A 24,771-nucleotide genomic window follows, 5' to 3' on the forward strand; every position below is an offset into this window, starting at 1 on the left:
TAAGTTCAACAGTAGGATATCAATTTATTGCTACATTTAGTCTGAATGAAATAAACCATTTATACCAACATACAACAAGATGTAGACATGCAGACCAATGTTTTTATATCTGCATTTGATATCAACATGATGGCACTTTCATTTTATTTAGACAAAATGTTGCAAGAAACTGTACATTATTCATTCAATCTTGTTATCTTAAAATGTAACATATGTGAAGTTTCCTATAAGTACTGCGTGATTGTATCACACAGAGCTGCTGAATGGTATTATGAAATCTGCTGTAACTTCAATATGCTGAAAATTTAAAAATATGGATACATTTTTTCTCCTTAGCTGTTGTTACATGAGAATACAAGTAATGTTATCTGTATTGTATATACTTAACAATTAAACAGTATTTTTCAAGGTTTTTAAAGTAATATATATTTCTGATAAATTTCAATAACTTGTATTTTTTCTCACCAATTAAATAATGTATTAAATACAAGAGGCAATCTATATGCCAAGATATTTACAACCTCACAAATGGATACCAGTATCTTTCAAATTCTTATATCAAGGCATAAAGTTACACTTATTTCGTACTTTTCTACATTTTTTTACTCTCCGCAAGTAATAGTCTTGGTAAAAAAAATGTTGAATATGTAGAGTTCTTTAAGTTCAAATAGTTTCATTCACTGTGTAGAATTCTCAACAAAACTTAATTCCATCAATCAATAGTGCAACAAAATATCAGAGTCTTCCAATATGTCGACGACTAACAGCCATTTTCATCTGGTAGAATGGATCCAACACTGAACAGGAATGATGGATCCACTCTATCAGATTTGTACCTACCATTGCAAGGGAGGAGACTCGGGGGGAACTGGTTCTAACTTCGATACCACCTTAGGCTTGAGGTCATGACCTTTTTTGTAGGTCACTGCCTCATTCCCAGATGAAGATGATTTTTAGTTGTCGAAATATTGCAAAGACTCTGATAATTTGGTGCAGTTGATTGATGAGTTATGTAGAGTTCTTTGTTTCACTTTTCGGTGTACATGAGTAATGTAAACTTTTCTTATTGTTTTAGGGTGCTATTATATTTGTATTGAATTCAAATTACTGTGAAAAGTGCAATAATGACTAGTCTGTAAGGTACACCATGATGGGACGCCCTTACACATTGATCAACCCATTCTCATGGAGAGAAGAGGCTGGTGAGGGAGGAGAAACACAAGTATTTTAGTCTAAATAATGACATAATGTTGAAATGACATACGGCGAATTTACCAGTTTGGCTTAGGATTAAAATTTAGGTGTGAACAATGTCTGGTATAGAGTGTAAGATATGTCGTGCTGTTCTGCCCTCCTCTCACCCGACGTGGGTGGGGTTGACCAATGTGTGAGGGCGCCCCGTCACAGCTTACCTTACAGACTATGTCTGGTAGAGCTATAGAAAAAGTTGGTCTAGAACAAAAGATATCGTTCTATGTAATCCTTTTGGCTCCACTGATAAGACAGCTAGCACATTGTAACTATGTACATGTAAAGCTATGAGTTGAGAACTTACGTAGAATGCACCTCAAGAATTTCAAATTTTTCAATTCTTTCCTAGTTTATTTCCCAATGACTGTATTCCGATTTTCCATTATGTAAAGTTATCATCTTCACATGCATTACTTTGTGAAGATAACTGTAGTGTAAAATGAGAATACAGTCATCAGGGGTTGTTGGTGGCCGAGTGGTTAAACCACTTGCCTCTTACCACTGCGGTCGGAGTTCGAACCCCATTCAGGGTTCGATTAAAATTACTACGCTGTAAGTAAGAAGAGTGTCGTTCAGTTTGACTCTACCGAACTACGCAGGTTTTCCCCAGGCACTCCGGTTTCCTCCTGCATTAACAATGAACATTGAGGAGGGTCGCTTTCTATAGGTGTTAGTCACTTGTGTGACTCATCCTGACTTTGTCAAAAGCTGAATAAATAAAATAAAACTAGACTAGTTGTCTCTAAAAATTTGCCAAATGAAAGTTTGTTCCTAGTCCCGTTGAAATAATAAAAGAAATGTTGGATTCACTCTTGTTTTTAAGGAAATCCCACAGTATTTGGTGGCTATATGGGATTCTAAACTAAATTTTGACATCATTTTTACATCTATTTCAAAATTTTGTGTGACCCCAGAGAGGTTGAGGTTTTCTTGAACAAACTAATAGCAACAGTTCAAACCAAAGTCCATTCTACATTAAGTAAAAACAGTGTAATCTACTTAATACTCACTTCTGCTATCTGTAGCTCAGAAATGAATTTTTCAGTTTGTAAGTTTTAGCATAAATTGGGGCCAAGAAACATAGTAAATATGTTATTACTTTTTACTTTGTGAGAACCTGGTGTTGAAACTTTGGCCAATAAATTGACCATGTGGATGAGAAATGGGGACTTATTTTGGATTTTTAATTTAAATTAAAAAAAAAACTATGTGAAATAACTGTTTTACAAACTTATTGTGTATGCTTATGTATATACCATGATGTCTATGAATGTTCTCAATTGTTTGTTGCCACACAAACCACGGCCTGTTTTACGGCACTGTTCTATTTCGAAGTGGAGCGGAAGAAATTACATGTTAACAGCTCTGGTTTGCGAGAATATGTCATTGTCAAAACATCAGTAAGTTCAGAAGGACAGATTTGAATACTTCGTTATTATGTACCAAAATCATGTGTGTCTCGTGGAAAAATAAACTTTTTATTTCAAGTTTTACAGTTTGTGATTCATACTGAAAGTAGAAACGGCAAATCCTTATAAGTTATCTCGGTTTTCGAAACGTCGACTCGCGGTCAGACCAGGGGTATCAAAATGTAGTAGTATAATTTACAAATATTAATACTGGGCATTGATCATAAAATCTGTAAAATTGCCTACCGTGGGTAGATTTATTGACTTGGTCTTCAGCCATCTTGCCGACTGGGGTTGGAACTAGCTCTGGATATAAATGCTACGGGGATCGACACGTCTTGGAAGTTGGAGAGGGAAGACGTGTCGATCCTCGGCCCCGGTCCTCGTAGCATATCCAGAGCTGCAGCCTTACAGGTTGGAACGTACAGAGCAGTGTAGTCTGTACAGTAAACTATGACGCAGCATGGATATCAAATAGTAATAAAAAGTTCGCGAAACGATTCAGAAGTTTCCGTTTTGTCTAGGAACTCACCAGCAGAAGAAGAAGAAGAAGACACTGAACCACCATCTTCACATCACTGTCAAACTGTGGTATGCTGATTACCTCACAAACGATGGCAAAATGTACACTCCAACTTTAAGTTCCAGCCACCTAGCGCCCCCGTAGACACAGCCTCGTACAACATTAAATAAAAACACACATTCGAGTTACAGGTAAATTAAAAATCTAAGAGGCAATTGCACCAAACATAATAAATTATATCACAAATAGAAACGTTTTGTACTACAGTACATGAATTTAATGCAACACAATGACAGTAGAGGAAGTGCGTGGTATATACGATTTACGATGGCTGGCCGGGGCTGTATGACACAACGAACGCTATTGGCAGTTACCCATTCGACGACACGTACATCTGCACTTAAACTGTCGTATATTTCTTTCACAATGGGTAATAGATTGTGACCCTTTAAATTTTAAATGACTTTTTTCAACTATGTCAAAGACAAAAAGTGGAATTTTCCCATTCTTTTCAATCAAAATCCTTAAACTGCCGTACCAGGCCACAAACTTCTGGCCAATCAAATAGCCTCATTCACACGCTCGGATGATTATTCTTATCCTTCGTAACACGTGTTTTGTTTTGTATTTTTGAGGTTAGACGCTTCAATACGCATATTTCTGAAAAGTTATCGCCGACTTTATCTCACACAACTACATAAGTCTACATCTAGCTCATCAACGGGTACGGGAACGGTATGATGAAAAGTTTGCGACGTACGGGGCGCCCTCTATGATCGACGTACGTATACCTAGTACCTGCCGTCGTAGGCCACTCTCACTCCAGGGCCGGGGGTACCGGGTGCGTTCGATTATGCAACCCAGGGTGCCTCGAGGCACCTCGAGTTGCCCCAAGCCAAGTTGCGTTCGATTACTACATGACGTCACACTCGGGCGCCCCAAGTCGACCCTCCTCATGGAGCAGGGGCAGCTTGGGGATTGACCTGACCTGACCCATGGAAGTATAACCCACAGAGCACTGGCAGGCTTAGTTAGTTATGTTTACGAAAACAAACAAACAAACAAACAAGCAAGCAAGCAAACAAACTATCTAACAAAATAAACAGGCAAACAATAAATGAATAAATAAATACTGACAAGCACCAACAAGAGAGTAGTTACAAATCATTACAACTACAAGAATTACTATAATTACGTGTATTAAAAGCTTATGTTTTCCTATGTATGCGAAATGGTCACACAATTGTGGTCATTTCGCATATGATATAGGAAAACATAGAGCAATTCTTGTAGTTGATAATGATTTGTAACTACTCTCTTGTTGATGCTTGTCAGTATTTATTTATCTATCGTTTGTTTGTTTATTAATTTATTACGTTTGTTTTCGTAAGCATAACTAACTGAGTGCCGTGTGATTAAACAACTGCACAGGTACTGGGTATAACACATCAAACTATCAATATAAACAAAAACAGACAAGTATTATGACGTATTCTCTGACGTATTTGAAGACTTCCTCTGTGACGCTATCTATCATCTAAGTTCAAGACAGTTCCTCTTTGGAGACAAGTTCAAGACTTCCTGGACCATTTCCTGTTTTCCACTTAGTCAAATGATTTCATTAGCATTTTGTAAGCGATAAGCTGCATTCCATGACAAAATACTTCACTTCACTTCAGTATCATACAGTTCTTGTCCAATGCGCCTAGAATAAGTCGAACTGCCAAATTACTGAATTTTAGTTCAGAAATGTACACTTTGTCAACTTCGTCCCTCTCCAGTTTCCAGGGGAACGAAGACGTCACTGGCGTGTCGGATTTCTCTCATATTTGCAGAGTTGTTGTTTAGATAGCGAGAGTTTGTAGTCTTCCTTCTTAGAATGTGAGTCACTGACCTCCGAGTACCATCGTCACTACCTATAGTATAATCTTGATTACGTAACCATATCCGGAGATACATACATATGCTTTGACTCAAGAAGCAGTCAGTTCAGCAAATTACACAGTGAACAGTGGTTCGAGCTGGTAAAAAGTGTTGGAAGCAGGGAAACACGTGGATTTGGTAAGAGCCTTTCACTCAGTGTATAGTATGTTACAATTTGTATTCACCATAGCCCAGAGATTGTCGCTAATGTTATGAATGTAATTATGTACATCATTTTGAATTTGAAAACTATTTTATAATATCAGGGATTTTAGTTTACGTGAAATTATTATCAAAGTTTAGATCATACTTCAAAATAGAATTAGGCAGGAGATCCCCAAGAGTTAGTGTTGATTTAAGATTTTGTAAAAGATGTAATTTAAATTTAGTTGATGATGAAATATTTTATTTTACATTGTCCAATTTTCAATATACAAAGGAAAAAAATTGTTTACAGAATGTGATGTAACAATTAGTAGTATCAATAGAAATTTGTCTTTTTTAATATTATAGTATTAATACCATCTTCCGCTTGCCAAATTTTTTAAAAACTTATAGATATGGTTATATATATATATATATATATATATATATATATATATATATATATATATATATATATATATATATATAACTCGGTGAGTATCAATCTGCTATAAGACAGTGCTCTATACCGCAGTGGCAGAGCGTAATAGTTTTGGTAGTACTGGAACTCTTTCTTGGGTGTAACTCGGAGTTTCACGCATATTGCGATCATCAGACACCATCTGATGATCGCAATATGCGTGTCTGATGATCGCAATATGCGTGAAACTCCGAGTTACACCCAAGAAAGAGTTCCAGTACTACCAAAACTATATATATATATATATTTGTTATCATTTTAATTGTTGTTGTTGTTTACCTTACTGTATTCCCTGATGATACAGTTGTGTAATAAAATCATTATAGCTTGATTAGCTAGAAAACCAACATCATTCAGCAAGCCTGTTACCAAGTCTCCAGTCAGCAATTTGTTCAAGACAAGTTCCTTTACATAACATTAGGAACAAATTTGGACATTGTGAACTTTCTACATTATATTTATGTATGTATGTATGTATGTATGTATGTATGTATGTATGTATGTATGTATGTGTGTATGTATGTATGTATGTATGTATGTGTGTGTGTATGTATGTGTGTATGTGTGTGTATGTATGTATGTATGTATGTTTGTATGTATGTATGTATGTATGTATGTATGTATGTATGTATGTATGTATGTATACGTATGTATGTATGTGTGTGTGTGTGTGTGTTGAGAATATTTCTGTAATTAGCACTGATGCCCAGACTTAGAGATGCAGACTTACTCAATTGATCAGCTGCTACAACTAGATGTAGCAAGTTAAAAAGTAGTGTAATACTTTGAATTACATGTTCATTTCTGGACTCTTTCATTGCAGTGACATATATATCCCCAGTTGTTAATGGCAACCTCTAAGTTGAAAATGGATTCATGTACAGTTGTTTCAAGTAAAGGCAAGCAGATTCATGACCATGGAAGACTGGCTTATTCTCAGATTGATGTACATCCTAAGGGAAATGCCATTTATGATGAGGCCCTCTGTTTGGAAGCTGTTATAACCATGATGAGAGAATTACAGTTACCAAAGAGAGAGATGAAGAAGTTTGGTGGTGATGTTATGGAGTTTAGAAAGTTTATTCACCAGTTCAAGACTAGAGTGGAGGATAACACACAGGATGATGACGAAAGGATACTTTTACTGGAACAATATACAATTGGAGAAGCGAAGATGGTAGTCGAGATCTACACTCATGTAGATGCAAAGTATGGTTATCCTGCTGCTATGAAGGACCTTGAAGAAAGATATGGTAGCAGAGACGTGATAGCTCATGCTTGGATCAAGAAGGCTCTTGATTGGGAGACCGTTCAAAGAGATAACGCCAAGGCATTACGTGAATTCTCGGTCTTCCTAGGAGAGTGTGAGAATGAACTGAAGAGCATTGATGCACTGGAACTCATGGGTTATTTGGAATACATGCGTCGTCTGATTGCTAAACTACCAATGAAACTTTACTACAGTTGGATGTCTGTTGTTAGGAAACACAGAGAAGCTGGCAGTACCATCAAATTCACTCACTTAGTAAGTTTTGTGAAGGATGAGGCTGCGATAATCAATGATTGCATCTTTGGCACAGATGTCATGAAGCGACATGCAAAATCTGATCATCCTATTGCCATGAAGGAACTGGAACAACAGTATGGGATCATACACATGATTGCTTACACTTATATTATGAAGGCTCTAAACTGGCCTAAAGTAAAAAAGAATGATGCAAAGGCATTGGATAAGTTCGCAATCTCCCTGATGGGGTGCAGGAATGCAGTGACGGATATGGAAGCCATGAAAATCCTGGAGTCTCCTGGAACATTGAGGTGTCTTGTACGGAAACTACCCTACTATCTTCATGACAGGTGGAGACTCGTTGTGTGGGAATGCAAGAATGAAGGTAAAACCATCAGATTTACCAACTTGGTAAGTTTTGTGAAGTATGAAGCTGAGGGAGCTAATCATCCCTTTTATGGTATAGAGGCATTAAAAGAAGCGTACTTAGAAGAAGCTAACGTCAAGCTCAATGCACAGAAATCGCGCCAAAATCTAAAAAAAGGAAGTTCTGTCATGAAAAATGACAGTGAAGGCAAGAAGACGAGGAAACAGGATATGAAAGGCAAGTCTAGAAAGAAAGCATTTGGAAAGCCATGCTGTTACTGCCAAGATTCTCACCACTCCTTGGAGTCATGTCAGCGTTTAGAAAGAAAGCCAGTGACAGAGAGGTTAGAGTTCTTAAAGAGTTGGGGCATCTGTTTTGGATGTCTTAAGTCAGGTCATATGAAGAAGGACTGTCGCCGAAGGGTAACATGCTCACACTGCCATAAGAAGCATCCAACTGTGTTACATGAAAATTAGTCTGTAAGGTACGCCGTGACGGGGTGCCCTCAAACATCGGCCAACCCCTGAGAGGAGGCTGGTGAGGGTGAAACGTCACAAAGTATCTTACAGTCTACATGAAAATAAGCCCTAAAAAATTGTTTGGTTCCGGTTCAACTACCCGACCCCACCAAGCTTTTCACTGCCGACCCTTATTGTTTTTATGTATTCAAGAAAAAAATAATAAAATTGCAAAATTGTGAAGTCTCACGAGAAATAGTGGATGTGGAAACTGACATCAACTTAAAAAGACAAAATGAAGCTGTTCTTCCAATCTGTAATGGCTGTACATTTGATATGAAGAAACAAACAACGCTGAGACCATTTGGAAAACAATGGAAAACCTGAGCAAACACTCACACATGAAAAAAGAATACAGTGCCCTTGCTCAAATTGGGGTATCATCACCTCATAGTATCGTTTCTTAAGAGCTTTGTCCCTTGGTATTCTGTAGAAGTGTAAATCAGGGATGTTTTTCATATTGCTCAGACATCAAGGAAAGCAGCAGTGCTCTATGATTAACCAAGTAACCTATACCATGTATACCCCCAAGGTACACACAGACAGGAAGTAGAGTGCCACCATAGCAAATTTTGGAAAGGTCTATACCTTAATCTCCATGTCTTGACAAATACGAAGGGTGTTAATTAATAGCATTGTAATGTATTCTATCTTGTTGATAACAACATTAGTCTGATTCATTAAGTCTCCACAGCTGGAGTTGAAAAAGACTAGAAGGGTAAAAAGCCTTTTGTCACCAAAATAGATTAATTTGAAGTTACGGAATGTGTATGCGATAGGTGAACAATGAATATTCATGACTCCTAAGTACCTATTACCTTCTGTCTTAGTTGGCAGGACTTTATACTCATAACCAAAGTTGAATACAAATTGATACTTTACTCAATTTTATCTAGAAGTACTAGTGAATTTACCCTATTAGAATCTAGATTTTGAAGCTTTCATCTGAATCACTCAGACATCATCGGCATAATGATATATACAATTTGGTCAAGTACATATCTACGTACTTTCTTCAAAAACTTGATTCAAATAACTTCACAAGTTTATGAAATATTATCTTGTCCAAAAGTTCTGTACATTTACAGTTTGACAAAATAATCAAATTTTGGTATTAAAAATGTACAAATTTATATTCAAATTAAAATGTGTTCTTATCCAATCTGTATATTAATGAAATTTGGTACAATTAAGTAACTTAGTGTATCAGTTACTTACATCAGCCAACACTTCAGGAAGACGAAGTGTGGATGCACACACACATACATACACACACAGGCAGGTACACTGTATACATACATACATACATACATAAATACATACATACATATATACATACATACATACATACATACATACATACATACATACATACATACACACAGGTAAACTTACACTATAATTACATATTAATTATATAATAGATACATACATAGATACATAGTTACATACATATACATACTACACACACGCACACACATATATACATGTACATACAATTTAGTCTGTTGCTGAAAGCTGAAGACAATACTGGCCAAATAATTTTTTTTTCTCATAACAGGCCAAGTCCACGTGGGGTCGAAGCACAGCTAAAAGTTCATTATTCAATGTTGTCAGTATTAGTGAAACCTGGAAAACTTCCTCCAGTAAGTGGTTGCTATACTGGGAAGTAATAGAAATCGGATATATCATGTCTGACAAACAACGTATTACAGACGTGCGCACACGTGCACACACACACACACACACACACACACACACAAATGCATGCTCGGATGAATGGATGGAGCCCATTGTAAAAGTCCCCCTTGTGGAGACTAACTCTGTCATCTTTTACATATGATATCAAATTAAACAACTACAAGTGTTTGTTGAAGACATAATCCCAATTAATCCTTCAACTTACTAATTCATATTCTGAATTTATGACAAATATTGCTTCTTGGGGACTAAAAAGTTTCCTCCAAAACTATACAATGTGCGATAATACAATTAATGACAAATACAGAAATGTGTGTATTGAAAGTAGTTTCCGCTTATTACTGAATCAGGGGTTTGTAATTAATTGTGTGTTCATGATATAACACTTTCTGACCCTGATTTTCTCTTTAAGAAATACACGAAAGACTTGTCATTTATACAAAATTGAAAATATTTTGTAAAATATTTGCATATCATTGTCATTTCCCTGCGTTTTCACAAGAGCAGCCTACTCTGGAGAATATATTGTACACAGTTTCAGGAATCAATAGGACAGTATCTCTCTATAACTTATCATTCCAAAGTAACTACATTTTACTGTAAATAGAGAGAGATGCATTAATGTTGAATAATGAAATCACATTCTCGCAAACCAGAGCTGTAATCTGCGACACTGTACTAGTATCTTGCCATAGCATTGTATATCATGTGGCATGCATGGTGCAATCTGAATAGTTGTAGTGCTTTTGTATGTGAACGAAACCACAGCCTTTTGGCAGTGTATGTATCTTGGATGGTGCCATAAAAGAGGCTGTGGTTTACAAGGATGTGAAATCATTGCATGATCAAGGTCCATAGTAGATGGCTTGAAACATCGCATCCATTTCCTATTTACTAGCAAAAGTAATATTTTACTATCCTACACTGATTGAGGGTTATAATGGAGGGATATCGTCCATGGCAACAAGATGTCACACTGGTAAAATTTTGTTTTTATCAACTTGTTGCCTCCTACTCTGATAAGGGTTATGATGGGGGGACATTGGGCATTGTGACAACAGTGTGACACCGGCAACATTTTGTTTTTATCTGTGTTGCTAATTTGTTACAAGATGCTCTTTCCAGGGCTTTAAGGATAGAATCCACTGACACTACTTCTTGTGTATTCTGCCTCTTCCATTCCAACAAACACTGGTAAATTAACTCGTCCTTCTTCTCGTTATGACAGTAACGTTCTTCCTTATCCTGTATGTCTACCTCGGTGATTGGATTTGGAAGTTCCCGGAGAAACATCTTCCAATATTCCCTGTTTATGTTGCGTGCAATTAATCCAAATACATCTTTCTCCATAGTTAAACCTGCAATTGCAACAATTCAAAATTATATCTAAAGAGCATAAGTGATAAGTGTCTTATAAAATATATTCTGGTTGAATGAAAAAAAATTAATTGAAATACACCTTTTTTAAGAAATGTTATCTTTAAAGGAATAAATTACCTTGTCTTAAGCATCTCCTTGACAAATTTGTCATAGTTCCACTTTCAAGATTACTTGTAGAGGTGGTATCAGTTGCCTCATCTTCTGTAACATTGATAGAAAATAACAGTTCACAGTCTTGCAAGTATGCAACTAGAATAGTATAATTCTACACATACAGTTTCAATTGTACAGTACCATGTACTTGGAAGTATTCTGAGTATTTTTCATAACTTTGTGATTTGTGTTTTCCTGGATAGTGGGAAACTTCTGACCAATATATATATTACATTTTCACTCCACCATTGCAATACAAGACATGAGGGTATGTGATACAATCACTATAAATTATAGTAAAAAAAATTGATGTCAATATTAAATGATTTCATTCAAAATTTGAACATCACAGCTAACACAAACGATGTAGCTGCACATAAATAAAAAACACATACAAAAAAAATAAATCCCACATTTTCTGTTTGAATGTTTAAAACTTTGCTTGTGTGTGATATATAATTAAAACTCTGTACAGCTACTCATAGTAACACTCCCACATTATTAGTTGATAGGTTTACAATAGTATGCACCACAGAAATGAGTCTTAAACAATTGCTGTTATTTTCAAGAAAACACCATCCACTTCTTAGTTAAAAATCAAGAAAAAATCTGACGTGAAAATATGCTATCAACATCGAGCAATTTCAGAATCCAATATGGCTGCCAAATGCATTATATTGTGTAATGGTAAAATAAAAGATTGAGACTTCCATTAAAATATGTTTCTTTTATTATTTCAAAAGGACAGGAATCAAGCTTTCATGTTGCAAAATGTGGAGAGATTGTTAAGTTTGATTTTCAGTGAAAGTCATCCCCAAGAATTTTAAAACTGAAATAATCACCCGAGGTAGAGTCCACATCAGCCTCTGATGCGCCACCACTATTCTCTTTCTTTAGCTTCTTCATCTCTGTTTTAGGTATACCATACTTGTTCCGCTTCTTTTTCCTTTTTCTGCACCGCCAATAAATAAACCCACATCCAGCAATTACAAATAGTACTATAATAATGCATGATATTGTAATAGTTGACACTGCAGAAAGGGTAAACAAATCTATAATGTGTCTGGAATGACTTTCTGTTGGTCGTATTCTGTTTGTACTGAGGGAAGCACTTAATGGAAGAGTACTTTGATCAAGTTCTGCAAAACAAAACAAAAATTACATGAGATTAAACAATACAATTTATGTACATTTAGGATTGAAAGGACTATACAATTCACATGTATTCAGTCTGGTATAAGGTCTAGCATGTTTACTGTGCTGTTATCTTACATTGTTAGCTGTTGTCGTATCTCCTACTTCTCAAGAGCAAGGCTTGTCTTGAGAACCGTGAACAAACAGTAATTAATTTGACAAGATGCACCCAATACCCCGATTACAACCATGACATTATCATTCAAATGAAGTCATTATGTAAATGTCCACCCAATAACCTGATTACAACCATAACAACATTATTCAAATGAAGTCATTATGTAAGTGTACACTCAGAGCTGAGATGAACACGAGAGTTAAAACATGAAGCATGTGAAGTGTGCATGTGATAGTTTACATGTAATTATGTAAATTTAACATGATTGTTTGTTAATGATAACTACTTTTGGGGGTGTGGCTGACTAAATCAGTTTTAACAGTTCTCATCAGAAGCTAGGTGGTTTCAAGGGCTAGCAGGTACAATGATAACTATACTAATCAACACAACTGTGCAGTTAACTTAACAGTTTTGGGGGTGTGGTTTATTAAATCAGTTCTAGAGGTTCTCAGCACAAGCTAGTTGGTTTTGACTGACAAGGGGTGCGATGTCAGCTATCAATCAACATAACGGTATAGTAAACATAATGACTTTAGGGGTGTGACTTATTGAATCAGTTCTAACGGTTCTCAACACAAGCTAGTTAGTTTCGAGGGCTAGCTAGGAGGTACAAGACAGCTTATGATGGAATACAACAGTGCAGTAAACAGACTAGGCACATGTACAGATATTTTTTCAGTTAATTCAAAAAATGATTGTTATGCATAATGGTTCACTGTTTTTTAATAAATTAAATCTACAATACACCTAATTTCCATAATTAGCAATTGTGTCTGTCAGTTGGACAAAATATGACTGGTCATGTGATCACTTTTCTGACAAATAATGTTTATTATATGACATCATTGTATTAAGATATCCCAATCTTTGGATACACTCAACTCTTGAGATAGTTGTATCTCTCTTTCAACACAGCAAATGATTTTTGAAATACAGCACATTAAAATTACCTGGAAGTTAAAGAGTTTCACATGGCAGTCTAGCAGTCAATGTATTTTGTATAAGTCTATGAACTATTACCTGGACAGGGGTCTTCATTGCATGTGGCAGATTTTACTTTGGGTCCTTCACAACTATCTTCAGTATTGCAAGTTCTATGACAAACCATTTCACCTCCTCCACATGTTGCCGAACATTCAGAGCCTCTTCTCCAATCACTCCAATCATTACTGTCTTCTATGTGTACAAGAATAATAGGAGTTTGTATATATCTTTACATAACCTTTATACATAACCTTCAATACGTCCGTCAGGTCAGTAAAACACAGTTATAATTAATTAGTTCTTGTATCAGGGGAACAGGTGAAACATTACATCCAACATTTTGTTACTAATCCATAAACAATACTTGATGGATGAGCAACTTTTAGAAACAGTGGCTATAAATGTGTGTAATACTGATAGTGTCATTGGTAGTATGTCATAGAGTGTAGTATACTTGTTTTGGTATTCACCAGTGTGCCCTCTAATGATAGCCAAATTTTGTTGTTGCGAGTCAAAAATTGGCATTTCTCCTGAGTCACCACATAGTAAGAGATAGTGGAACACTAAATTTTGGTGCGCCACTAGAAATTGTGTGCATCAGTGGTGCGTCAAATTGGCTCAGAGGGCACACTCACCACATAGTAAGAGATAGGGGAACACCAAATTTTGGAGCGTCACTAGAAATTGTGTGCATCAGTGGAGCGTCAAATTGGCTTAGAGGGCACACTGGTATTCACCGCTGGACATATTTTTAATAAATTTCAATTTATGTGAATATGAATTAGTAGCTAAATTTATCTATTGTTTCTAATCTTACCTGAACTACTTGGCGTATCCTCATGTTCTACAGGTGCTGGTTTGAAAAGATCACTTGGTTTATTTTCCTCTCTATCATTGAAAACTGTGTCATCTGATAGCTCATTAAAATTAGCAGATTCCTGACAATGCAAATAGTTCATTGTCACTAAGTATGTGTATATCTCACTTCTTCATGTCTTCGAAATAGCAACTGTTTTTTTTATTAGTGTAACTACATATTTTAAAAATGTAATATCTTCTCTTCCCGTCTGAATTCATATTGGGTCAAGAGGTTACCAGCTGATATAGGGTTACCCAAATCATTACGCAATGAAAATTGTCCAATTCTGAGTATGAAATTGCAATGTTTAGGTGTACACATGTAATAACAGAACCCCATGTCCTCACAATCGTGGCATACTGAAGTTATTTTCGCTCGTGGTGTGGTGCATTCTGCTGTTATTTCTTGCAAAAATACAACCATAGTAACACCACTTCACTTACAAAAATAACTTCTACATGCCCTACCATCCATTGTGAGCCTAATGAGTTTTGTCATATCAATATTTAGTTAATAATATTCGAATTTAATCTGAAAATGAAACCAAATTTACTGCAGCGGTAAGTGAGGTTATGGCTTAACATAGACAAAAACTAGAACTATTGTTGTGCAAGTAGAAGATTACAAAAGTGGGTGATAGTAGTGTCATTGTTGTGTGGATATAATCACCCTGTAATCAAGGTTATGTCACATTAATGTCTCCAAAGCATGCACTGCAAGGCAATAGATGTTATCAGAAATGTCACCCTACTGTGAGTATAATTAAACCATCATTCATTCAATAGATTATAACAACATGTCACAGTAATAGTTTTTAGTTTGTGTGTAATTTAGTCAGCTGATAGCTCAGTTTCCACTGTTGTATTACATTAATCCATACATACATCCATACATACATACATACATACATACATACATACATACATACACACATAGTACATACATACATACATACATAGTACATACATACATACATACATACATACATACATACACACATACATACATACATAGTACATACATATATACATACATACAAACATACATACATACACACATACATACATAGTACATACATACATACATACATACATACATACATACATACATACATACATACATACATACATACATGTACATACATACATACATACATACATACATACATACATACAAACATACATACATACACACATACATACATAGTACATACATACATACATACATACATACATACATACATACGTACATACACACACACATACATACATACACACATACATACATAGTACATACATACATACATACATACATACATACATACATACATACATACATACATACATACATACATACATACATACATACAAACATACATACATACACACATACATACATAGTACATACATACATACATACATACATACATACATACATACATACATACATACATACATACATACATACATACATACATACAAACATACATACATACACACATACATACATAGTACATACATACATACATACATACATACATACATACATACATACATCCATCCATCCATCCATCCATCCATCCATCCATACATACATACATACATACATACATACATACATACATACCAGGACTTCTATAATAAAATAACTTATATCAACATGTCACAACAATATAGTGTGTGTCTGTCTAAAGTCTAAACCTAGATTGTCACTGTTGTATCTCCAGAAAACAAACAACTTTATATATTTTTTGAAGTATATTTATTAACACTAAATTTACCTCAGGTGTACGCTGTGATTGCTCAGTATCATCACTCTCTGTATTGTACATGGCTGCACTGATACTAGCACCCTCTTCAGGATATGGAGTCAATAATGCAGCTAAAAGTGGTGATTGTGTTGGTCTAGTAACGGACACCACTTTATCCTTCCCCGTTAATAGTCCTATCATAAAAACAAAAACAAATTTCTCATACCAGTCAAGTGAAAGGTTATTTCAGTGACAAAACTGTGATTAACTACAGCTAAAACAGGTAAGGTTTGCCAGAAGACTATATGTAACATGTACTTTTATGATCAAAGTTGATCAATTCAAAGGTTTAGGTTGTTGTTTTACACAGCATTATTGTTATTGAGGGGAGTCTAAAATATTGAATGAAACTGACCAAATGTAAACATGTAGACATATGTCACATCTGGATAGAGGGCAGTAGACAAATAATAAACTCATTCAGGTACAGACAACAAATACATTATAATAACACACGTGATGTCATACCAAGGATCATACCATGCACGAACCAGGTTCAACGACTAAAATGGAATACTCTGGTCGTTCTACATCACGACAACTCGCGTCTATGTCATGACAACACGTGTGTACATCACTGGTTTTGCTGTCTTTGAAATATTTATAAGTGAAAACCTTCAAAATTACCATTACTTTCCCCGATTTTTCTTTGATATTACTGCTGAAGGTATAATTATATTACATTATTCTCCAATATTTTTCTTCATTTAGTCAGAAAATACTTGTGACCTAAGGGTTGTCACTACAAGTAGCTAGACAAGTAGTGACAAACGCCCCTGAGGTCACTCATATTTTCCTTGGCTGAACGAAGAAAAATATTATGGAATAACATCCAATGGTTCGAGCAAACACAAAGGTAACAAAAATGAATCAAACGACTTATAGCCATAAACATCAAATGTTAAATAAGACTGATATATGTACATACCCAAATGACTAGGATTCTGTGTTTTAAGTTCCTCGTCACCTCTTTGTGTTGATAAATTATTAGCATAACCAAGAGTAACAGTGCTGGTGTACTCCTTCCCCACAGAAGTCGGTATGTCTTCACACTCATTGTCTCGCCTTCTGTTTCCATTCCGTGTCAGTATTTTCCTGAGGGCTGTGCAGTTGGTGTGAAGGATACAAGTTCTTCTGGAAGACTTGCCTCGTGAGTAGGTTCCTTTGGGACACGGTCTACAAGTCCTGTCATGCCATGGAGTACCTATTGCCAAACAAAAATAATTTGTGCAACACTTTCAGTTGTGCTGACAAAATACGTGAAATTATAATTTTCACTCCAATCAAATAAACTGAAAAATATCATGTTAGGATAAGATCAATTAAAATCTGTTTCCCCTCTGAACAAGAAATCAATGGAATATGGCATTAACATTCCGTGTGTGGTAAGGGAAGATCGTTAAAGACTTAATGATTATTCAATTTCAAATGAAACATTTTAATTAAATTATGACTCCTTACTAATAAATAACCAGATTTAATGCCAGTATGGATTTACACTTGGAACAATTTTGGCTATTTGACCTTGAAAATAGACATCAGGGTCAAAGTCTCATTGCAAAGATCACAGAAGGACCCTTAGGCTTTGCCAAATGGGGACTTTTTACAAATGCTGCTTCCATATATAACTTCAGTTGTCATACCTAGCTAGGCTTTCATTTTGTCAAAAAGGAAAACACAAAGTGTCTGGTCAAAAAGATTATGGTGAATATAATGTCATCATTCAAGGTTTTCCCACAAACCCTTGCAGGAAATGCCCAAAATGGCTTAACACATGTCAAGTGCAGTAGAGCTTCAAAGTTCCCAAGGTGCTATTTTATCACCCAAAGTAATGGATGCTGATAGCAGTACTAAATAATACTGAAATATTTATCTGTAATTGAGATTGGCATTTTTCGACGAGCTTTGTGCATGTTCAGAGTGTCAAGACATAATTTGAGAGTAGAAAGTGGACATTTTGAAAACATCAGTAGAACAAGAATATGTGAACTGTGTAATTTACAGCAACTGGAAAACGAACTCCATTTTTGGCTTGTATGCCCAGCTTATCACGAGTTAAGAAAGAAATTCCTACCATCCTTTTACTACGAATTCCTGACAATGACAAAATTCAAATCACTTCTGTGTTCACAAAACCCCCATACTTTGATGAATTTGTCCAAATTCCTATTTCATAGTTTCAAAATGAGAAATAATATAATACTTGAATCTGTGTATTTTGTTACATTTATTTTGTAATTTTGAGGCACACTTAACATAGCCTGCAGCAGTGTTCTGCCGAGGCCGCGGCCTTGCGACATTGGCCCCCTAAAATTACAAATGGCGCAATAATTTTCCCACCTTGCGTCAATTTGGCGCATTCATTTTTAATACGGCAGACACCTAAGTCCATGGCAAGCCCCTGCCCTGGCCGGCGTCAATACCACAAAAAGTATACTGACTCCGTAAGCGACAGTTTTGTTGACATCATATAAGATACAGTGACAACGCGCAGTTCTATTGTCAACATGCAAACAAATGCAACAAAAAGATCCAACTTTGATAAAACATAATCTTTAATTGAAACATTAGAGGGAGTAGATGAGGCGCCGAAATGGACGTCTCTCTTCACATGTTTTGTCTACCGACGCATCACTGTCTCGACCTCTGACCTACTCACTGACGTGTGTGAAACACTGAACTTGCTACGGGAAATCGGAACATCTCTCTGCCACATAAGCCTTAGGAAACCAAATTTTATGGGACAGGTTGTGATTTTCATTTGTTGATGGGTTAAATTAATGGAAACAAAATGAGTACATGTGTATTTTGATTCCGACAAAGCTGTGTTAGGGGATCGTATTGCATGATGTTGACAGTGACACATGTGAATGTTGGGCACTGAATCAATGAGTGATGACTGGCATAACCACTCGAGACGGCCGATGCATGTGCGCCCGGTCAGACATGAAGAATGAACTCAGAGATGAAATCAGAAAATAATTACAGTTGTATTTACAAAGCATCCTAACTTTGACGTTGTTGATAGTTTTAGTTCAAGATCTCTGAGTTTCAAGGACACCTAATGTCAGCTTTCCGTATCAAGTTTACAATACATGTATGTAACTAATGCTGTCATTTGATATAGCAGGACCAAACCATGTTACACAGCCAGTGATGGTAGTTAATAAAAATAAATTATTTGAAAGTTTGTTTGACTGTATTATTTGTAAGTTTTTCGTTCACATTTGGTACTTTTTAAAGTTAGGGAGTTTATTTTCTTCAAAATGTTTTTTTTTTAAAACTCTTGTCATGAATTTGAAGAGGGAATGATAAACATGGCAATGTAACAGTTGTAAAAATGAAACAAGTGGTTACAAGATTAGGATTTCTCAAATTTTTTAATCAATCATATGTTCTCTAATTTTGAAGTTGTTCTTTGTCCTTGTCTGAGAAAAGGAATCATAAATTTGAGCACTGCTATTCATTGATATTCAGATTAAAAATTGTGACTACCTGGCTGTCCAATCTTTCTAAACAATATATAATATACTCTGTAGAAATGACTTAAAATTACATAATCTTAATTGCCTTCATTTTCTAAGGTGTAATGTGTAGTGCACAGTTTTCACAAAATAGCTTACTGGGAACTGTTATTATGAATGGAATTTTTTTATGTAGTTAGGTAATAGTCTATGTGTAATGGAATATCTCAGACCACGGTATCTCCATAGTGGTCTGAGGTAATATATATAATTTCATAGACAATAAATAATAGACCCCACTCCCTGTCAAATGACCCCACTTTTTCCAACCAGGGGGCCTTTGTCCCCACTAGTTGGAAACCTTGGCAGAACACTGCTGCAGATTATTCTTTTTCTGTATGTTGTCTATTCACTTTAACAATTTGTATTATGGGCCGGTGGCCAAAATTACAGAATAAATCATATCATATATAAATAATACTGTTATGTACATTAAAGTCTGATTGGACTTTTCCTTAATATGCAAGAAAATCTGTATTTCATGATATAACTTTAATTTCTTGTATCCCACGATATATATTTATTGGATGAATATTTCATAAAAGTATTTAGATATCTTACCTTTCACACTGATTCTATAGCCAGCAGGGCATTCTTTGAACTTCTGACAATAACCACTTGCAGTCTCATATGTGTTGTTGATACATCTACAAGTTCTTTTCTGAGCACCATCACATTCTTTCCAAATCTAGGATTAAATATCAAAGTGGCCACATAGATTAGGATTGGGTATTTAGTTTGGATTTTTATTTTATAAAGCAATTTTATCGTGGCTTCCTACTTGAAAAAATCTTTGTGAACATCAATTAAAATCCAAAATAAATACCCAATTAATGCTCATCCTTATGGCCACTTTGAAACAATCTTACGTAAATCCTGCATGTATGTATGTATGTATGTATGTATGTATGTATGTATGTATGTATGTATGTATGTATGTATGTATGTGTGTGTGCATGCATGCATGCATGCATGTATTGATGTATGTATGTATGTATGTATGTATGTATGTATGTATGTATGTATGCATGCATGCATGCATACATGTATGTATGCATACATACATGTATGTATGTATGTATGTATGTATGTATGTATGTATGTATGTATGTATGCATACATACATGTGAACCTTGAACCTCCCCAAATCTACACCAACATTCTACACCAACATCCAAAAATGTAAAATCTGAAAGGGCAGCACGTCTATATATCATCATTTACATTGAGTACCCCTCCTTCAACTCCTCTGGACATTATAATAATAGTAAAAATAATAACAGTTCCAGGCACAGACACAGAAATACTAACAAAATAAGAGGATACAGAGAAACAATGTGAAAACATGGAGAGATGTGTGTAAGTGAGTGAGAGTTATGATTAAAATTGGTAAGTTTTAAGGGAAGAGTGGAAGGAAGACTTAGAGTGAGAGTGACGAAGACTTTGCAGAAGACTGTTCCAAATTGAAGGAGCAGTGTAAGAAAAGGAATGTTCGCCGAGCTTCTTAGTGACAAATGGTGTCATTAGAGAGAATTAATCAGTTTAGCAGACATTTCTTTACAATGAGTCTATTTAATATGAAATATGTATCAAGAAAGTACTGAGGTGATGAGAAAATAAACAAGAAATAAATATTATATGAAAGTAAGAAAGAGAATATTCTTACAATTTGATCTTTCCCTGTACAAATTTCTTGACATAACTGGCACTCTTGACAAAGATTGGGATAAGGCATGTAATGATTTACTGGACAAACTTGACATCTACAAATCAATACACATGTATACATACAACAAATCATATATGAACAAATTAAAATTGATATCGAAATCACCAAAATAATTCTCAAATTAGTTCATACACACAGAATTGAAAATGCACTAGCTGTGAGTGGGGTATTAACTTTTCAATCAGATAGCTAACAATGTATTCACTGAAAATTGTTAAATGCCAACAATTATGTGCATGTAATTAGCGGTCAATTTGATTAGTAAGTGTGGTATGTGAATAAGTTGAAATCGTTGGAAATGGCCAAAGACATCATTGCATGATATCAAGTGCAGTAGTACCAGGGCTTCTTACAATATTTCAAAATTTAGTAATTTAGTTCCAAGGTGCTATTTTATCACCCAAAATCATAAAATGTAAGTTGATAGCAGTGTAAAGGTAGAAATAAGTCTGACTGGACTTTTCCTTTAACTTGATAGCAGAAATCAACACAAGTGTGCTAAAGACAGAAATAAGTCTGACTGGACTTTTCCTTTAAGTTGATAGCAGTAATCAATACAAGTGTACTAAAGGTAGAAATAAGTCTGACTGGACTTTTCCTTTAAGTTGATAGCAGTAATCAATACAAGTGTAAAAGGCAGAAATAAGTCTGACTGGACTTTTCCTTTAAGGTACTCACTCTGGTTCAGGATTGTCCACTGTGCATACTTCTACTGGTATAGAGCCTGCTGGACAAAGACTGCACTGAACACCATCTAAATCTATGGTAGACATATTCTTATTTGTTGTGTAACAACTAGTAGCTATACTCAATTTAGAGTCGATACCTAAATATAACTGTAGAAAGAAACAATGAGGACATCAGTATACAGTAGTAATGGGTTTGCATAATGATTGCCAGTTATACACAACAAAGTCACAAAGCTTGAAATTAACTTTTTTCATTGGTAGTCCCAGTGGGCTACCAATTTCTGAAATTGGTAGCCCAAGGATGGTGACCAATAGTCCTATATTCCTGAACTGAAAACAGAGTTCCTCTATTGGAAATATATTTGTTTTGTCATTAAAATACTTTCATGTCCGTAAACCTCCCATCCTTTAAATCATTGCATTATCAATGGTGTATTGTAGCCTGAGTGGGCTACCAGCTGCAAATTATGGTAGCCCGATTACAAGAATTGGTAGTCTGTGGAAACGAGACTACTGTTAATTTCAAGCCCCGAGTCATTCAACTCGGATTGCCGAGTTACGTACCATATTTGTGAATACACACAGTTTCATATATACCAGTGATTATTTGTATTCGTACATACCATTACTATAACACATGCGGTAGCACAATAACTCATAACTTAATAAGGAATATTAAGGAATAAGGAACATCCATGCTAGCAATGCATAAAAAAAAATCAGGGAGAGTTGTCGGTAAAAACATTGTACACGAGCAAACTGTATGTTGACCTCATAACTTCCTATAGACTAATGGATAGACTTTTAGTATCATGACAGAATCATGCATATCACAATATTTTCCCTTTATAAATATGCCATGAATGCTCGATTTTCGAGACGTCTACTCTGTCAGGCCAGGGCCAGGGGTATCAAAATGTAGTACAAATATTCAATGTAGAGTTGGTCAGAAAATCAGTAAAATTGCGGTGTGCAATGGGCCGCGGCCAGGGTAGTTTTATCGACTTCGTTTCCGCCATCTTGGCAAGTGGGGTTGTTTGCATACGATGACGCAGAACGGAAATCAAAATAAAGTAAAACAATTATTTTAGTTAGCGAAAAACTTCAGAAGACGTGTCTGTTGTGGAACTCACCATAACCAGCAGAATAAGAAGACACTGGGCCACCATCTTCACATCACTGTCAAAATGTGGTAAGGTGGTTATCTTAAAAACGTTAAAAATGTACGAGTCTCCCACTTAAAAGTTCCAGCTCTTGTACTTTCCAGCAGTGCAATGGTGGTGCGAGACTTTAATACATGTAAATGAATCGTATACGTCTGTCCAGCCATGGATCATACGCGATGGGGAATCCCCGGAACCGGCATGCAAAGTACCCTATCTACCGTACCCGGGGCATGCATGCAGGGATCAAGTACACCTTGTCTTTCGCTCGCAACTTGAGTTACTTACTCATTGTGATAGTTAACATTTAAAATGCAGTTAATTATTTCTCAAAATAAATTACAGCTTATATGAACAAATAAACGTATCATCATTACTTTAAAACTGAAAGATTCACACGATATCTCTGAACATTTATCAAACTAACGATGTGGGCGCCCCCGGTACGTGGGACGAGTTAATTTTGGGACAACATGACCGCCCACCGTATTAAATGCGTCGAATTACAATACAGGTAAATTAAAAGTCTAAGTGGTAATTGCACCAAACATATTAAAATATGAAAGATATATAATTTTTGGTAATAACCACATGAATTTGATACAACTCAATGGCAGTAAATGAACTGCGTTGTTTTATACCATTGACGGTGGCTGGCCGGGGCTGTATGACACAACGAACGCTATTGGCAGTTACCCATTTGACGACACGTACATCGGCATTTAAACTGTCGTATATTTCATTCCACAATTAGTAAAAGATTTCGACTCTCTAAATTTCAAATGACTTTTTTCAACTATGTCAAAGACAAAAAGTGGAATTTTTCCATCCTCTTCAATCGAAATTCTTGAACTGCCGCACCAGGCCACGAACTTCTGGCCAATCAAATAGCCTCATTCATACGCTCTGAGTACCATTCTCCTTCGTAACATACTGTGTTTTGTTTGGTATTTTTTGAGTTTAGACGCTTTTATAAAAAGTTGTCGTCGATACTTTATCCCACATCACTACATAAGGTTATCTCTGTGGGTGCGGGGACGGTATGATGAAAAGTCTTTGATGGGCGTCCTGTACACATGGTACATGATAACCGTACATACGAATATATTAACTGTACCTGCCATCACAGACCAGTACACCGTCTTTGGCTTGTGGCCAAAAATCCACGTATATTCATATATGAAGAAGTAAAATAAAGTAGTGCCACAGTTTGTTAGACTTTTTCATGCTACCGTGTTTTACTGCCATCTATTTTTTCAATAGTGGTTCATACAATACAAATTAAAATCAGTCACAACAGCTACTTATATACCCGGGTTATGACTTATAAGTTATACTATAGGA

General features: G+C 35.7%; 2 protein-coding genes across 3 annotated transcripts; one reads left to right on the plus strand and one right to left on the minus strand.

Moving 5' to 3' along the window:
- Positions 1 to 5,093: 5,093 nt before the first annotated feature.
- On the plus strand, positions 5,094 to 9,403 carry LOC144451421 (uncharacterized). The gene is made up of 2 exons (XM_078142255.1): positions 5,094 to 5,244; positions 6,555 to 9,403. Exon 2 carries the CDS (start codon positions 6,579 to 6,581, stop codon positions 8,079 to 8,081), a length of 1,503 nt encoding a protein of 500 aa, XP_077998381.1. The 5' UTR covers positions 5,094 to 5,244; positions 6,555 to 6,578; the 3' UTR covers positions 8,082 to 9,403.
- A 190-nt stretch (positions 9,404 to 9,593) lies between these two features.
- Positions 9,594 to 24,693, minus strand: LOC144451485 (uncharacterized). 2 transcript variants are annotated; one of them, XM_078142342.1, is made up of 11 exons: positions 24,545 to 24,693; positions 22,254 to 22,411; positions 21,513 to 21,609; positions 20,408 to 20,534; positions 17,251 to 17,526; positions 16,293 to 16,456; positions 14,471 to 14,591; positions 13,690 to 13,845; positions 12,200 to 12,496; positions 11,322 to 11,405; positions 9,594 to 11,182 (listed from the first exon to the last, which is right to left on the minus strand). In XM_078142342.1, the coding sequence occupies exons 2-11, from the start codon at positions 22,346 to 22,348 to the stop codon at positions 10,851 to 10,853; spliced, it is 1,749 nt and encodes a 582-aa protein (XP_077998468.1). In that variant the 5' UTR covers positions 22,349 to 22,411; positions 24,545 to 24,693; the 3' UTR covers positions 9,594 to 10,850. The 2 variants fall into 2 exon arrangements, with proteins under 2 accessions (XP_077998468.1, XP_077998467.1); XM_078142341.1 differs by lacking the exon at positions 24,545 to 24,693 and adding an exon at positions 23,398 to 23,663.
- Positions 24,694 to 24,771: the final 78 nt, after the last annotated feature.

Source organism: Glandiceps talaboti, chromosome 21, assembly GCF_964340395.1.
Source record: "Glandiceps talaboti chromosome 21, keGlaTala1.1, whole genome shotgun sequence".
In the NCBI taxonomy this organism is placed as follows: domain Eukaryota; kingdom Metazoa; phylum Hemichordata; class Enteropneusta; family Spengelidae; genus Glandiceps; species Glandiceps talaboti.

Coding starts and splice junctions, on each gene's coding strand:
- LOC144451421 (XM_078142255.1), top strand. CDS start 6,579: ATGGCAACCTCTAAGTTGAAAATGGATTCATGTACAGTTGTTTCAAGT.
- LOC144451485 (XM_078142341.1), bottom strand. CDS start 23,433: ATGGTGGCCCAGTGTCTTCTTATTCTGCTGGTTATG. Junction 21,610..22,253: donor GTGGACAATCCTGAACCAGA/GTGAGTACCTTA, acceptor ATTGATTTGTAG/ATGTCAAGTTTGTCCAGTAA. Junction 17,527..20,407: donor CTATAGAATCAGTGTGAAAG/GTAAGATATCTA, acceptor GTTTGGCAATAG/GTACTCCATGGCATGACAGG.